The sequence below is a fragment of the Chiroxiphia lanceolata genome, chromosome 26, assembly GCF_009829145.1.
Source record: "Chiroxiphia lanceolata isolate bChiLan1 chromosome 26, bChiLan1.pri, whole genome shotgun sequence".
In the NCBI taxonomy this organism is placed as follows: Eukaryota; Metazoa; Chordata; class Aves; order Passeriformes; family Pipridae; genus Chiroxiphia; species Chiroxiphia lanceolata.
In genome coordinates, this window is record NC_045662.1 from 4,491,414 (window position 1) to 4,506,854 (window position 15,441).

The window sequence follows — 15,441 nt, forward strand, 5'->3', positions numbered from 1 at the left end:
GAATCGGCTCTTGCCCAAGTGATACTGCCGGGGGTGGGAGGAAGCAGATGCCCCACGGGTGCCTCTTGGCCCTCAGGGGGCTCGGGCCATGGTGTGGGGGCACCAGGGGGGTTGGTTTCCAGTGGCACTGTGCACCACCGAGCCGACAGCGGCAGCCACAGCCCGGCCCCGAGTGCCACATTCCCTGGTCCCCTGTTCCTCTGTCCCCGTGTCCCCATGCCCGGTCACTCCACTTCGCCCCCAAGCAGGCAGGAGACAGCAGGACAGAGCAAAAAATAGAGTTTATTTCCGTTTTTATCACAAATAAAAAAAAAAAACGTAGCGTGTGTTCCTCGGGGCTGACCCAACTGCAGCAATAAATAGAGTACAAAACCCGCCGCCCCCGCGCCCGCAGCTCCCACACGGCCACGGGACCGGGGCTGCGTCAGGCTCAGGGGATGGGACCACGTCCAAGCAGCTGCTCCCAGCCAGGGATGGGCACTAATAAGTTAAATTGCAATAAATACCCTGAATTTAGCAGGGAAGGGGGACAGAGCAGAGGCAGCTTCCCCCCAGCGCTGGTGCTCCCCAGAGAAGCCTCGTTCTGGGTGGGTTGCATCCCCCCGACATTTCCATCCTCCCCTCCCTCCCTAATGGCTAATAAATATTAATTACTGGAAATAACACCCATCAGATGTGACCCTGCAGGCTGCAGCCCAGGCAGGGAGATGCTGCTCTGGAGCATCCTCATCCTCGGATGAAGGCGGTTTCCCGTGGGATGCTGCAGGTGGGACCCTGCAGCACAAACCATGGGGAAACTGAGGCACAGGCGGTGCCGCAGCAGCTGCGGGGGCTCAGCCCAGCTCCCGAACCTCGTAGCAGAGATACGCTTGTGTTTAAATATTAAACAAGGGTGATGCTGCACAGATACCCGTGCACGGATCCACCACGGGGACCCCCCGGACCGGGAGCATCCCCGGCCAGATAAATATTAAATAGCCATAAATATTAAATAAGCAGAAAACGGGGCGCTCCTGGGACGTCCCTTGGGTGGGACATCCACGAAGAGGGGTCAGAGGCGGGCGAGGTGCCGCAGAGCCCGGTACGCCGTCTCCAGGAACCGCTGGAAGTTGGCCAGGATGAAGAAACCACCGACTTGGTGGTGGAAGTGGGAGGAGAAGGTGGGCAGGGGGTCCGAGTTCTCCGTGGGGTACGTCACTGTGGCCAGGCCCAGGTCCTCCATCTGCAGCCAGGCAGAGGCAGCGGAATCAGCTCCGGGCTCAGAGACGCCCTGGGAGCACGGAGGCATCCCGGGGATGCGGAGTGTCCCTGCTGGGCCCTCCCTGTGCCCCAGGAATGCAGCCCTCCTGCCCCCACATGCCCTTCCTGGGGATACGGTGCCCACCATGCCCACCCATCCCTGGGGATTCAGCCCCTGCCGTGCCCACCCAATCCCCCCAACCCCCCATCCCCCTCACCTGCTGCTGGATGTTGGAGGACAGGTTGGCTGTGTCCAGCTGCAGGGTCTCCACCAGCCCAGCATGGCCGGGCAGCAGGTCCCTCACAGCGGCCAGGGAGCCGTGGTAGACGCGGAGCCCGGCGCGGATCTGGTTGAAGCAGGTCTCCTGTGGTGGGCACAGCACGGTCAGTGGGACCACGGAGGGCTCTGGGGTGCCCCAAGCTGTGGCAGAGCCAGTGGGGCTGAGACCTACCATGTCCTGGCAGGGGTGGGCTGCACTCACCGCCTGGAAGGAGCGGCTGTGGCACTGCTCCAGCGGCACCTGCGCGATGTCCAGGTCCTGCCGCACCAGCAGCAGCTCTTCCTCCTTGCACAGCTGGAAGGTGTCACACTGCAGGCGAGGGGGACGGTGTCAGGACAGCCAGAGGACCCCGACACCCCCCAACATCCCATTCCTGGGGTGTGGGACCCCCCACAGCCCAGCCAGAAGGAGGGAGGGGATGGAGTGGACCTGCCACCGGTGTTGGCTGCCCTGGCTGGTGTGTGCCTGGGAGGGTCCCTACGTGCCCCCAGTGGACCCCAGGACCCCAGGACTCAGCCTGGGGACCCCACAGGCTCCCAGCCCTGCAGTGCCTTGTCTGTGACCCCGGGGGTTCCACCGTCCCCCCTCTGTGGGACTCACCACCATGCGCTGCAGCGCGGCCACATCCCCGCGGACCTTGCGGGTGAACTCGAGGTTCCTCTGCAGGAAGAGCTGGAAGTCCTGGTCCCCGGAGAGCTCGGGCAGTGGTGCCCCGTGCAGTGCCCACCACGGTGCCCACAGCAGTGCGCCCAGCAGCGCCAGCCCACCTGCGGGGACAACAGCTCAGAGCCCACCTGACACCCCGGGGACCCCGACCCCGTGCCCAGGGTGGGGTCAGCAACCAGAAGCCCCCCAAAGAGATGGGGGCACCAGTGGGGGCTGGGAAAGGGGCAGAGACCCCTGAATGGGAAGAGGGATGGACACTCCCTGCATCCCACAGGCCGTGGGGCAGTGCTGGGGGGCTCTGGGTGTGTGGGTGCAGCAGGTGTTATAGGAAGGGTGGATTTATGGGTGCTCTGGGGGAATTGGGCACTGTGGGTGCAGTGGGGGCAGTGAGTGAAGTGGGTACAATGGGAGCAACAGGAGCAGTGAGAGATGTGGGGGCTGTGGGAGCAATGGGGGCTGTGGGTGCAATGGGAGCAATGGGAGCAGCAGGAGCAGTGGGAGCAGCAGGAGGTGTGGGGGAAGTGGGAGCAGTGGGAGTAGGGGGGGCTGCAGTGGGTGCCAGGTACTCACGGGTGAGGGAGCACATGGTGGGTGCCCGGCTTGGTGTCTTCTCCTCAGTTCAGAGTAGCCCAGCCCAGCCCAGCCCGGCCTCCCTCTGTCCTGCCCAGCTCTGCTCATCGATCAGGGCATTTATAGTGCGGGCCCCGGGGATTCTCACCGACGTTGCAACCGCCCTGATTGCTTCATTGCCTTAATCACAGCTTTCAGATCTCGGGAACCGGGCGCTCAGCTGGGCCCCCACTGCGGGGCTTTCCCGGGGCGAGTGGGCAGCGCTGCCCCTCAGTGTGGCTGTGGGTGCCCGGCTCAGCCCTGGCACCGAGGTGGGTGCCAGGATGGGGCTGGTGGGGCATTGGTGACTCATTAACCTGCTCCCAGGGCTCCCACTGCGCTGGCCAGAGCCCAGTGCAGTGAGGTCACTCAGAGGGTCACTCAGAGGGTCACTCGCAGGGTTGCTTCAGGGTCATTCAGAGGTGACCGGACAAGGGGACGGTGGCTTCTCGCTGCCAGTGTCACTCCAGGATCATGCCCATCCCTGTTCCATGTGGGAATCACCCCCCTAGCTGCCCCAGCCCCTCACCCCAGCGCCAGGGTGGGTGCTGGTGATGTGACTGGAGAGTGGGACTCGATGGCCCCTGTGGGTCCCTTCCGCCTCGGAATGTCCTGCAATTCTGACTCTGTGCCCTTCACTGTGGTGGCACCAGCTGGAGGTGGCCAAAATGTGACCCTGTCCAGGCACCTCCCCAGGGCTGTGGCTGCCCGGTGCAGCACCCTGGGGTCACATCCTGCCCTGCTGGGCGCTGTGGGGCCGGGTTGTGCACAGTGTCCCCCATGCGCTGCAGCTGCATCAGGCTGACCCCCCTCCTCCTGCGAGGGGCCAACACGCCCTGCCCTTCAGGGAAGAGGCTTCCAGGGCAGCCCCAGGTCTGGGATGGCCCTTCCCGGCCCTGCCACGCTGACGTGGGAATTTTGGCTCGTGCCGGTTCCCGCAAGTCCTTCCAGGATGATCCCTTGGGCTGGTGCCAGCTGGATCGGCTCCTGTCTGGCACGGGCTGGACGGGGCAGGGAGGCACCTACTGCCCCCCCCAGCCCCAGGCAGGGTGACCCTGAGCTGGGGGGTCTCACTCTGTGCCCCTGACCCCTGGTAGGGTCCCATCCCTGTCCTCCTGGAGGCTGTGAGGACAGGGATGGAGACAGGGAACCCCATTCCTGCATGTTGCAGACCCTGGTGGGCGTGGGGATGGGCCACACACCCAGTGGGGTACAGCCCATGGGCTACACTTTGTGGGGTGCAGTTTGTGGGGCAGAGCCGCAGCACCAGCCCCGAGAGCTTCTCCCACCTCCAGCTGGGAAACGAACCCCCATCAGCTGCAGCCAACCCATGGGCACAGAACAGAGCCAGCTGTTCCCTCTGGAACCTAAGGCCGACCTCCCCTCAGAACCCGGGAGCACCAAGTGTTCTGCCCTCGGACTGCGTGAGAGGATCGTGGCAGTGGGGACTGCTTGTGGGATTTTGGGAAGCAACAGCCCCTCCCAGCTTTGCCTGTGCCCTCCCAGGAGTCAGGGGAAGCTGGTGGCCATGGAGGGACCTGGTGTGGTCCCCCTGGACTGCAGGGACCCCGAGGGCCCACAGGATCACCCTGGAGCGGATCTGCCCTCTCAGCAGGTTGGTGCTTTCAGGAATTGTGTGGGGGGGGGGTGGTTGAATCAGCGCCTGGTGGGGCCCAAAGCCCCCGTCAGCTTTCCAAGGAAGGAAGTGGTTTTGGACTCGAAACTCTGTGGGTGTTGGGGGGTGGGGGGTGGAGCTGGGGCAGCACAATCCCCCACATGAGCCTTGAGCTGCCCAGCCTGGCCCTGGGGACTGCCCTGGGCACTCACCCCACTGTTTCAGCCTCGTGGTCACACTTCCTCTTCACGTGGCCCAAGCTGGGAATCCTCGTCCCCTTCTCTCTGCCAACACGTCAGCGCTCCTGGGGTGTCCCTAAGACCCCAGTGCCAGCCCTGGCTGTCCCCCTCGGCTGGGCTCTCACCTTCCCTGTCTCCCCCAGGGGGCCCTGGAGCAGGGATGGGCTGGGGCAGCCTCACACTTGACCCTCAGCCCTGGCCCCTGTCCCGGCATGGGCGTGCTGGGGAATTCCCGGCTTTTCCCAGAGGACTGATCCCAGATACCGGCAGGATCCACCTGGGGTGGCTACACATCCCCTGTCACCATCACCCCCCGGGGCTGGGGCTGTGGGGCACAAGGGGGGGCCAGCCTGGCCCTGTGCCTTTCCCCACAGAGGTCTCCAGCCCTGTGCCCCCTCCCCACCCCAACAAACCCACGGCAGGAGCCGCCCAGGCTGGTGTTTTTCCGTCTTTTATTTTAAAATTCGTAATTGAAGTTTAACAAAGTTTGACCCCGTTGCTGTCGCGGGAGATGGGGGGGCCCTGGCGGAGCCCCCGCTCCTGCCCCCTGCCCGCTCCAGCCCCGCTCCCCCCGCAGCCCCCCCAGCACCGGCTCCGACATCACCACAGGGATCCTTCCAGGGATGTTTATTGGGGAGGGGGTCCCGCCGTGGGTGCAGGGGGTCGGGGGCTGTGGGCCCAGGGAACCCCCCGTGTCCCCTCCCACAGTACAGACATGCAGGGATTTATAAAAGGGGGGCTGGGGGCGCCCTGCTCAGCCACCATCTGCCCGAGGGACAAATAAAAAACACAGCCAGGGCCCAGGGTCACGGAAAACCGTCGTCGTCGTCCTCTGCCATCTCCTTGGCGAACTCCAGGTCCTGCTGCTCACGCTCCCGGCGCTCCTGGAAGGCAGAGGTTGGTGGCAGGTGGGGACAGGAGCCACGTCCTTCCCGTGGCCGCAGGGACCCGGGTGAGACCTCACCTCTGCAGATTCCAAGTCCTTGTTGTACGATTTGGGTGGGAACCTCATGGCCTGGAGAAAGGGAGGAGGAGGAGCTCTGAGCTGAGCCAGCCTGGGGCTGTGTCCCGCTGTCCCCAGGACTGTCCCCTGCCCCCGGGGACGTGGGGCCAGGCCGTGCTCACCTTCACGGACATGTTGTGGATGTCGAGGCAGAAGGAGATGCGTTGGTGGAAGGCCAGCTGGGGCTCCCGGGTCGAATAGATGTCGATCATCTCCTTGGACTGGACGTAGCCCTTCTCGTGGTTGATGCTGGCCTCGATCACGCCGTCCCGGATGGCCTGTGGGCAGGGGCAGGGCACGGCGTGTCCCCCAGGGCTCGGGATGTGGTGCACGGAGCGTCCCCAGCTCTCCCCGGAGAGGTCTCCAGCCGGACACAGTGGTGCCCCAGGGAGGGAGTGTGGGGGGACAGGGCAGAGCAGGGGGCTGTGGGCACCCCAGGACCCCCCGTGCTGGTACCTTGGCGACGATGAACTCGGCGTCCTCTGGGCTGTCCAGCTGCAGCTTCTGGGCGATGTCAGCCAGGGAGATGCGGGAGTAGGAGAGGCTGATCATCCGGACACCTGCAGGGACAGTGGGATGCAGCCCCCTGGGACCACGGTACTGCCCAGGGGGACCCCAAACACCCCCCTACCTGTCTTGATGACGTTGTGCCTCAGCCGGATGATGAGGGTGTAGGTGCCATCTGCCTGGAACTTGTCCCCAAACTGGTCAAGGACTTGGTTGAACTTGGCCAGGTTCCCCGTCCTGACGGCTGGAGGGGAGAAGGTGGGAATGGGGGAAGGAGAAAGGACAGGGAATGCAAGGCAGGGCTGACTCCCTTCCTCCTCCTCCTTCCCAAGTGGCATCTGCATCTGAGTCCCACCAAGGGGAGAGAAGAGAACTCCCCTTGGGTGCCTTCCCACTCAGGGCATTCCATGGCTCTATGGGACAGGGAGGGGTAAAAGGTCATACCCTGGGTCAGCAAGAAGTAGGGCATGAGCGAGCGCTTGAGCGAGGGCTGCCGGAACTGCAGCCTGTCTGGGATTTCCCCGAGCAGCAGCTCCACCACGATGAGCAGTTTGTGCACCTGGGGCAGAACGAGACCCTGGGTGAGTCCCCACAGGGCCTGAAACCATCCCTGTCCCTGTGGGACCCAACTCCAGGAAGTCCTGAACCCATTCCCATCCCTGAGGGGCCCAGGAGGTCCCAGATCTGTCCCTGGGAAGTTCCAAACCTGGGAGGTCCCACACTCATTTTCCCTGCAGGGCCCAACACCCCGGGCGGTCCCAAAGCTGTCCCCATGGGGCTTGATACACTGGGAAGTCCCAACCCCAGGAGGTCCCAAACCTGGGAGGTTCCAGAGCCCAACTCTGGGGGGGTCCTGGATCTGGCCGTGGAAGGTCTCAACCTGGGGTGGCCCCAGACCTGACTCCATAAGGCCTGACATCCCAGCAGGTCCTGGATCTGTTCCTGGTAGGTCCCGAACCTCGGAGATCCTGCACCCATCACCCCTGTAAGGCCTGACTCCCTGGGAGATCCCAAACCTGAGGTGGTCCCAGACCTGACTCCATAAGGCCTGACATCCCAGCAGGTCCTGGAGGTCCTAAACCTGGGAGATCCTGCACCCATCACCCCTGCAAGGCCTGACTCCCTGGGAGATCCCAAACCTGAGGGGTCCCAGCCCCACCCCCAGCCCCGGGGGGTTCCACGCTGTCCCCCCTCACCGTCTGCTTGAAGCCCACGGCCGTGTGCTGCGGCGCCTTGCGCAGGGCGTTGGTCATGGTCCGCCGCGCCTCCGAGTATTCCAGCTGGATGGCCTTGATCCGCCCTGCGCCCACACGGGGCGGGTGGGGAAAGCCACCCAAGTGAATCCAACCCGACCCGCGCGCACGGGGCTCCAAATCCTGCCTGGAAGCCCCATCTCCAGCTGCTCAAAGGGGTTTCCAGGGAAGCGGAGCCGGGAGGCGGGGGCGGCTCCCCTGGGTGGGACACGCTCACCTGTGTAGTACAGGTACCGAGCCCACTCGTTGTTGTTGGCCTGCTCGGGGAACACGGACTTGGAGACGAGCTTCTCGGCCTGGTCGTAGAGGTTGTAGTGGAGGTAATTCCTCAGGAGCAGGTTGAGCAGCGTGGCCTGGCCGTCGGCGTCGTGGCGCAGCGTGGCCGTGCGGAGCCGCGCGTGCAGGAAGCTGTGGGATGGCACAGGGAGTCAGGGAGCAAACGGGGGGACCGAGCTCGGGGACAGCCCACCCCCAGGGCCCATCCCACCTCCGGACCACGTCGAGCTTGTTCAGGAACTCGTAGATCCGGGAGTGGTAATAGTAGCACTTGGCCACCACCAGGTCCAGGGCCCGGCGGTTCTGGGAGCTGATCTTCTGCATCAGATCATCGGACACTTTCTGAGCCTGCGGGAGGGGAAGGGAGGTCAGAGCAGGGGGATTGATCCCGAGAGGGGCAGAGACCACCTGGGCTGTGAGGTGGCCTCCCAATATCCCTGGGAAGAGGGTACAGTGTGGGGCAGAGCCAGGTGGTCCGTGAGGCTCCTGAGGAGCAGGAGGACAGTGGGATCAGCTTGGGGGTCTCACCTCAGGGTACCTCTTGCTGTTCATCAGGTAGATGACGAGCAGCAGCTGCAGGTAGGTCTCCACCTCTGGCAGGAGAGGGGCTGAGGCTGCTTTCCCTGTCCGTGGGCGGAACTGCAGCTCAGCTTCCGTGTCCATGGACTGAGGGAACAGAGGAGACACATCCTCATCCCTGTCAGGATGTGACAGGAGCCAGCCCAGGCTGCTCTCATGACAGTCCCATCCCTGCCCAGGGCTGCAGTGTCCTGTCACCACTCACACGTGCTCTTGAGCAGCTGGGCTGTGTGCCCCCAGTGCCCCAGGCCGTCAGTGTGAAGCCATTCCCCCTTGTCCTGTCACTGCAGACCCTTGTAAATAGTTTCTCCCCATCTTTCCTGTTGGCTCCTTCAGGTACTGGGAGGCCACAGTTAAGTCATCCCTAAACCTTGTCTTCTCCAAGCTGAATTATCCCAATTCTCTCGGTCTTTCCTCAGAGCAGAGGTGCCTCATCCCTCTGATCATCTTGGTGCCTCCTCACTCCAACAGCTCCCCATCCTTCCTGTGCTGGAATCCCCGAGCTGGGAGCTGCACTGGGGGCAGGTGTCCCCTCCCGTCCCTGCCCGTACCTCCTCCAGGAACCCGAGCAGGAAGTCCCTGAGGGTGCAGTTGGAGGTGAAGAAGCCGTGGATGGCCTTGTGCAGCACGTTGGGGTTGAGGCGGCGGGAGGTGGAGGGCAGAGCCCGCAGGGCCCGCAGGACGTAGCGCGGCTCCTTCCCCGACACCGCCTTCTCCAGCTGCTTCACGTGCTCCTTGATGTCTGTGGGGGGCACACGGACACCCCTCACCTCAAATCCTCTGCCAGGGCACCCCAGGGCTGGGTCTCCCCTGTCCTGCTGCCCTGGGGCTTCAGTATCCCCGGTGACCTGACCTGTCCCTGCTCGGAGTAGGGGGCTGGGGAGACCCTCCCAGAGCCTTCTTCCTCCTCCCCAGGGGCTCCAGCCCCTCTCTGCATCCCCGTGGGGTTCCACCACAGCAGGTCAGCAGCTCCCCTGCCCCTCACAGCCCGTTCTCCCAGGGATCTCCACAAAACACCTCTTCCTATTCCTTTCCTTCACAGAGCCCCCCCAAGCCCCTTTGCACACAGTGACCCTCCCCAAAAACACACCTTCATCTCCTTTTCCTCACAGTGACGCCCCCCCCCCAACCCACCTCCCTTTCCCACATGGTACTCCAAGACTCCCCCTCCCCAAAATGACCCCCCCAAAACCCACCTCCCAGCTCCCTTTCCCTCAGGGCCGCCCCCCAACTCCCCTCCCCACACCGATCCCCCCATTCTCCTCTCCCAACATCCTTTCCAGCCCCCCTCCACTGAGACTCCCCCCCAAAACTCCTCCAGGGCTCCCGTAGCCCCCCAACCCCCCTCCCCCCAACCCACTCTCTCCCAGGACCCCTCCCCGATGTCCCTCCAAGCTGTCCCTGCTCCCTCTCTCCCTCACGACCCCCCAGTCCTCTCTCAGACCCCCCATCACAGCGACCTCCCCCCCTCACCCTCCAGCGTGATGGCGTCCAGCTCCCTCTGCGGCTGCCGCTCGCCCGCCGCCTCGGGGGCCGCCGGGGCCGCCTCCTCGTGCATCTCGACGTCGGGGGGCGCGGGCGGGGGTCCCTCGGGGGGTGCCTTGGCCTTGTCGCCGCGGCGGCGGGGCCCGTCCTGCTTCATGGCGTGACACTGCACAACGGGCCGCCAGGCGCGGCCGGCCGAGCGCCGAGCGCCCGACCGCGATCGGCTCCTCCCTCCGCCCGCTCGGGCCTTTCCGCCGCCGCTCGGGGAGTCCCGCCGAGCCTGCTCGGCAGTTTCCGTAAAGCTTTCGGGTGTTTCCGCCCGGCGCTCGGCTGTGTCCGCCCGCTTGGGGGCGCAGGCGCGCGCGCGTCCGCACTGGGCAGAAGCGCGAGGTCCCGTGAGGGGCCGGGACCGGGATTCCCGTGAGGGATCCTGTGAGGGGTCCCGTGAGGGTCCGGGAGCGGTAGTCCCGTCAAGGGTCCTGTGAGGGGCTGGGACCGGCGATCCTGTGAGGGGTTCCATGGGGTCCCATGAGGGGTCCCGTGAGGGGCCGGGACCGGGGATCCTGTGAGGGCTCCTGTGAGGGGACCCGTGAGGGACTGGGACCGGGAGTCCCGTGAGGGGTCCTGTGAGGGGTCCCGTGAGGGGTCCTGTGAGGGACCCCGTGAGGGGCCGGGACCGGGACCAGGAGACCCGTGAGAGGTCCTGTGAGGAGCCGGGACCAGGAATCCTGTGAGGGGTCCCGTGAGGGGCCGGGACCGGGGATCCTGTGAGGGCTCCTGTGAGGGGACCCGTGAGGAGTCCCGTGAGGGACTGGGACCGGGAGACCCGTGAGGGGTCCCGTGAGGGGTCCCGTGAGGGGTCCCGTGAGGGACCGGGACCGGGAATCCTGTGAGGGGTCCCGTGAGGAGCCAGGCTGGGACTGAGAACGGGAGAGCTATGTGCCCTTATTTCTGCGACAGCCTCACTCCCAAGGTTGTGGGATGTGCTGTGGGACCGAAAACACACAGAAAGAAAGAAGCTGCCTTCCAGAACACCAGGTTGCTCAGCAAGAAGCTCCTCTTTATTTATAAAGCGATAATGAGAATATTTAAATTGTATCTGAAGCACTGCCCCATGTCCCTGGAGCAGCCTGTGGGCGATGGCAGTGCTGGGACCAGGGAAGGGTGAGTGAAAGCCCTGGGATCCCCTCACCCTTGTGCCACCAGCAGCACATGGAGCCCTCCAGGACCCCCAGGGAGGACCAGGGTAAGTGGGTCACTGCAGGTTTTTTCCTTTAGCTTTTGTTTCCATTACATTTTTCCCCCTTTTCCGTTTGCATTTCCCTTGCCTTTCCCTTGGCATTCCCTTGCCTTTCCCTTTCCCATTCATTGGTTGCAGAAGCAGCAGCGTTTTTAGGGAAGCACACGAGGCACAGCTGCCAGGCCTGTGATTATTTGGGCTTGAGGATTTTCCGGTTGTCCCTCTACATTCAATGGGGGACAGCCAGGGAAGTCCACTTTGATATCCAGCCTTTTGCATCCATAATGAGTTTTCCTGCCTTAAGTTTGCTTTTCTCAGCCAAAGCAGCCTTGAGCATTAACAAGGATGAAATTGGGGGAGAGAAGAGGCTGGTGGGCAGAGGTTTTCCTGCAGCTTGGGGAGGGGTTCCCTGGACAGGACCAAGTCCCCAGTGAAGAGGTTGAGGGCATACAGGGCCACGTACAGGGCGGCCACCACCTCGTAGGGCTGTTCCATGGGCTCAGCTGATCCATCTTCCTGGAGCTTCACTCTGCTCAGCTCCACCAGGGTCATGGTTAATATCTGATCATCCTGCTCTGGGAAGGAGAGCAGGCTGGCATCCACACGGAAAGACTCATTCTCCAGCTCGTGTTCCAGGAGTTTTCCAACCTTCAGAGCAACAACAAAAAAGGCAAATCAGTGTTTTAACAAGTGTCAAATTGTGATGTCATCATGGACACAGTGCTTTAATTAAAATACCCCTATTCCCCCTTTCAAACCAGACAAGTGTGATGTGGGTACTCACCAGCTGCAGCTGTTGGGACACAATCTTCCTTTCCAAGGATTCCAGCAGCAGCAGCAGCTGATTGTCCAGTAGCTCTGCAGAATGAAACCAGCTCTGATCAGAAACCTGCCAGCCAGGTGTTTGAGAGAGCTGGTGGGATGGGCAGGGTGAGCAGGATGAGAAGGGTGATCATTTCTAGTAGAAAACAATTTCTGTTTGTTCCAAAGCTCTTTGGATGTTTTATTCCAAATGATTTGTGCAGTGAGAGGGATGTGTCTGTTACTCACAGAATCATGGAATCTCGTGAGCTGGGAGGGACTCCCAAGGATCATCAAGTCTGATTCCTGACCCTGCCCAGGACACCTCAACAATCCAACCCTGTCCCTCAGAGCATTGTACAAACACTCTTGGGGCTCTGGCAGCCTTGGTGCTGTGCCCACTGCCCTGGGGAGCCTGGTCAGTGCCAACCACCCTCTGGGGGAAGAACCTTTCCCTGAGATCCAACCTGACCCTGGAGGGGTATCATGGGGGGTTCTCTGCTCTGCCCTGCCTGGGATTTAGATGCAGATTCCACCTGGGGAGGAAGAGGAGCAGGAGGGCCTGGCCAGCCTGGGAGTCAGCCCTGCCTTTATTTCCCTACTATTAAAGACCCAAAGCCTCACCAGCCAAAGCATCGAGGGTGTAGGTTATTCCCTTTGCCAGCAGAAGACAACGATCTCTTGGAGAATTCTTTAACGTGCTCAACAGGTCTTTTAAGTCAGGGCTTTCAGTTTTCAGCTCATAACCATCAGTTTTCTCAAGAAATCCTTCCATCTGGGGAACAAGGAAAAGAAAAGTGAGGATTTGAGGGCAGAGGCTGCTGCTAGTGCAGAGCAGAGAGATGTGCTGAGTGTGGGAATTCTGGAGGGACTGTTATGGCACAGGTGCCTTGTGGGGCAAGAGGTGTGATGGTGGATGTCTGTGTGTTTGTAAATCCTGGCATTGAGAGAAGCTTTACTTACCTTCTGGCTCAGCTCCTGAAAGAGGTTCCTGTCTCTCATCACAGCTGTGATGGTGTTTAAGAACATGACCCGCAGGCCAGAAGGCAACTCAGAGAAAATCCCACAGTATTGTTTAACTTCTGTGTCCACTGCATCTAATTTTGTTGTTGGTAAACCAGAAAGCTTGACACCTGAAAACCAGAAAGAGTGCAAAGATGTCACTACTGAACTGGGAGTTCAGTGGCAGCCCTAAACTGAGAGTGTGAAACCCTGGTGTGAATATTTTGGAAGCAAGACAGAAAGTGTGAAACACTGGTGTGAATATTGTGGAAGCAAGATGGAATTTGGGCACTTGTCATGTCTTGGGGAACACATCAGTCTTGGTGGTTTGTTTTATCCTGGGAGATTCCACCTTACCCAAACCAGGTAAAAGTTGTGCAAGTGGAAGCAGAAAAATACTTTGCTTACCATCATCGAAGTAATATACATGTGCAAGACGAGTTCTTTTGAAAAAACCCAGTCCTGCAACAGGATAAAAAGAACATTTACAATGTTCTTCCCACTGAAGGTCACCCACCCTGTTTTCTCCCTGGCTCTTTTCTTCTAAACAGGAAAAAGAACCAATCCAAACTCTGCTGCCTGTGCCATTTATCACCAGGAGCTCTGCAGCTCCCCAAATGGAGAGCTGAGAGTTCCAGTGTCCCTCTTGCCCCTCCCTGCCAACCCCTCCCCAAACTGCTCCTTTCCCACACAGCTCCTTGACCTTCCATGGGTTGGACAACCTTCCCCAGGTGGTTTCTGTCCCTCCCACTGCCTCCATCTCCTTGCAAACGAGCTGAGGGTGGCTGTGGGGCTGAGTGACACTTGAGAAAATGTTCTTCCTCTTCTGCACTGTTTCCCGAATGGAGGAGTTGGTAATTTCTGGAAGTTACTTACCCCATTCTCCTTTGCTAATGTTCATCTGGATGGCCCTGAAGGCCAGGGTGCAGCCCTTGGGTATGACTATGCTTTGTCTGTTCTCTGTGGAGGCCTGGTGGAGGAAAACATCCTGTTAGAGCACCTGGGTGCAGGTGTTGGGGAAGGAGCGACCCCTGAGCACAGAGAGAAACCAAACCTGTGCAGAGAACTTGGCGTTAATCCTGGCTAGGAAGCCTCCATGTGCCTTGCTGGATTCCTTGTAGACGGTCTCCTCTGAGGCTTCCAGGGTTTCATAAACCACGTACAACTTGAGCTTTGTCCCCTGGAGCTGCTGGATGAAGGAGTGATCCATGTTGATTTTTCTAAAAGAGAAAAAGGATGGAACAGGCTGGAGCACAAGTGATTTGAGGAGCAGCTGAGAGAGCTGGGGTGGCTCGACCTGGGGAAAAGGAGGCTCAGAGGGGATGTTCTGGCTCCAAGCCCCACCCAGCCTGGCCTAGTTAGGGGGAATTCATTGTCTAAGGTCTCAGTCTTGTTTTTTTTGCTGTTGAACACCCACTGTGTGACCCAGGATGGGTTGGGTGGGGATGGCCAGAGCATGTGTGCTGCCTTTGTCCTGCCTTACCTATTTTTTCTCACTGTCTCCAGTGAGTCCATTGATATGGCCTTCTTCTGCAGCTTGATGGAAAACTCCTGGGACAAAGAGCCACCTCCTTTCAGCTCCACACTTGCAGGGTCAACACTAAGGCTGAGACACCCATCGACTTGGTCAGCGGTGACCTTTGAGAGAGCGAATTGGCTGGAATGTGGACCATCTCCCGAGGGAAGGAGGGACTCTGAAATGATTCCATGCATTTGCTTCAGCAGGATGGCACAGACTCAGCACTGTAAGTATTTCACCCCCAGGAAAGCTGGAATGTGGGACAGTTCAGCCATGACCTCAGTGACCCCAAAACATTATCTATGGACTTTGTGAACCTGAATATATCCGGTTGATATATTTGGGCTTTACCTGTGCTTTTCCCATCTTCTCCAGGCAGCAGCACACTGTCCAGTCTGAACCCTGTGTGGTGGTAGTAGGCACCTGAGCGGTATATGCTGTTTTGTTTTCTTTTTCCTATCAGAAGACAGAAGGGTCTGAAGTGCTCGTTGTCTGTGATGCTCTCGACAGGGACCGATTGTTTGCTTGGATCCCCTTGATTTACAATGTATCTGGTGACTTTTTTAAACATTCTGCTTTGTATGGATGAAGTTTTGCAGCCAAGCCAAGTGGATTTGTGCCTTGGGAAAGAGGCAAGGCAAGTTAAGCCAAATTACTTGAACTAAGAGCAGGACATTGTAACCAAATGTTAGTTCAATTATTAGGAAGTTTTCAAAATAATGACCTAAATACACCACATTATCTAAGGACCCAACTTTCAGAGGGTTGTTTTAGGGAGCGTTTGGAGAGGAAGGAGCTGGAGCTGTGGATTATTTGGACTCGTCCCCCTTTGCTGAGGAAATGGTGCAGACAGTTCACAGCTTGCAGGCTCTGAGGGTGCAGATTTTGGGGGCAAATCTTCCCAGAGATATCAAGCAATCAGCCCAGGCCAGCCCCTTGGGTGTGGTCTGGTGCTGTGCAGGGCAGAGCTGGTGTTTGAGAGCCAGAAACAAAGCCCTGTTTCCTGAGGCAGCTTGTTTTTCACCACAAAAAAGTTTCAGTTTCACTTTTCTGGTGTGTTGGGGGAGGGAAAGCCAGGGAATGCCAGACTGGTTTGGGTTGGAAGAGACCTTAAAGCCCATCCAGTT

The 15,441-nt window shown here is 60.2% G+C and overlaps 3 protein-coding genes across 3 annotated transcripts; all 3 read right to left on the minus strand.

Annotated features, from left to right (window-relative positions):
- Window positions 1–1,051: 1,051 nt before the first annotated feature.
- On the minus strand, window positions 1,052–2,772 carry CSF3 (colony stimulating factor 3). The gene is made up of 5 exons (XM_032711050.1): window positions 2,757–2,772; window positions 2,121–2,287; window positions 1,722–1,829; window positions 1,458–1,604; window positions 1,052–1,222 (listed from the first exon to the last, which is right to left on the minus strand). The coding sequence occupies exons 1-5, from the start codon at window positions 2,770–2,772 to the stop codon at window positions 1,052–1,054; spliced, it is 609 nt and encodes a 202-aa protein (XP_032566941.1).
- A 2,312-nt stretch (window positions 2,773–5,084) lies between these two features.
- PSMD3 (proteasome 26S subunit, non-ATPase 3) lies at window positions 5,085–9,942 on the minus strand. Its single transcript, XM_032711516.1, has 12 exons — window positions 9,741–9,942; window positions 8,819–9,009; window positions 8,217–8,354; window positions 7,900–8,036; window positions 7,630–7,820; window positions 7,356–7,459; window positions 6,604–6,718; window positions 6,284–6,403; window positions 6,109–6,212; window positions 5,775–5,930; window positions 5,614–5,664; window positions 5,085–5,533 (listed from the first exon to the last, which is right to left on the minus strand). Exons 1-12 carry the CDS (start codon window positions 9,907–9,909, stop codon window positions 5,456–5,458), a joined length of 1,554 nt encoding a protein of 517 aa, XP_032567407.1. The 5' UTR covers window positions 9,910–9,942; the 3' UTR covers window positions 5,085–5,455.
- Window positions 9,943–10,791: 849 nt separating this feature from the next.
- Window positions 10,792–14,756, minus strand: LOC116798552 (gasdermin-A2-like; the record flags this gene model as incomplete). Its single annotated transcript, XM_032711051.1, has 9 exons — window positions 10,792–11,640; window positions 11,777–11,850; window positions 12,418–12,568; window positions 12,757–12,926; window positions 13,204–13,257; window positions 13,672–13,765; window positions 13,850–14,015; window positions 14,279–14,489; window positions 14,666–14,756. Coding segments are annotated over 9 exons (1,323 nt in total), but the record flags the coding sequence as incomplete, so codon positions are not given.
- Window positions 14,757–15,441: the final 685 nt, after the last annotated feature.

Coding starts and splice junctions, on each gene's coding strand:
- CSF3 (XM_032711050.1), bottom strand. Junction 1,830..2,120: donor CCGCGCTGCAGCGCATGGTG/GTGAGTCCCACA, acceptor CCTCGCCTGCAG/TGTGACACCTTCCAGCTGTG. Junction 1,223..1,457: donor CCTCCAACATCCAGCAGCAG/GTGAGGGGGATG, acceptor GCCTGGCTGCAG/ATGGAGGACCTGGGCCTGGC.
- PSMD3 (XM_032711516.1), bottom strand. CDS start 9,909: ATGAAGCAGGACGGGCCCCGCCGCCGCGGCGACAAGGCCAAGGCACCC. Junction 7,460..7,629: donor TCGGTACCTGTACTACACAG/GTGAGCGTGTCC, acceptor GTGTGGGCGCAG/GGCGGATCAAGGCCATCCAG. Junction 5,931..6,108: donor CCGAGTTCATCGTCGCCAAG/GTACCAGCACGG, acceptor CCCTGCCCACAG/GCCATCCGGGACGGCGTGAT.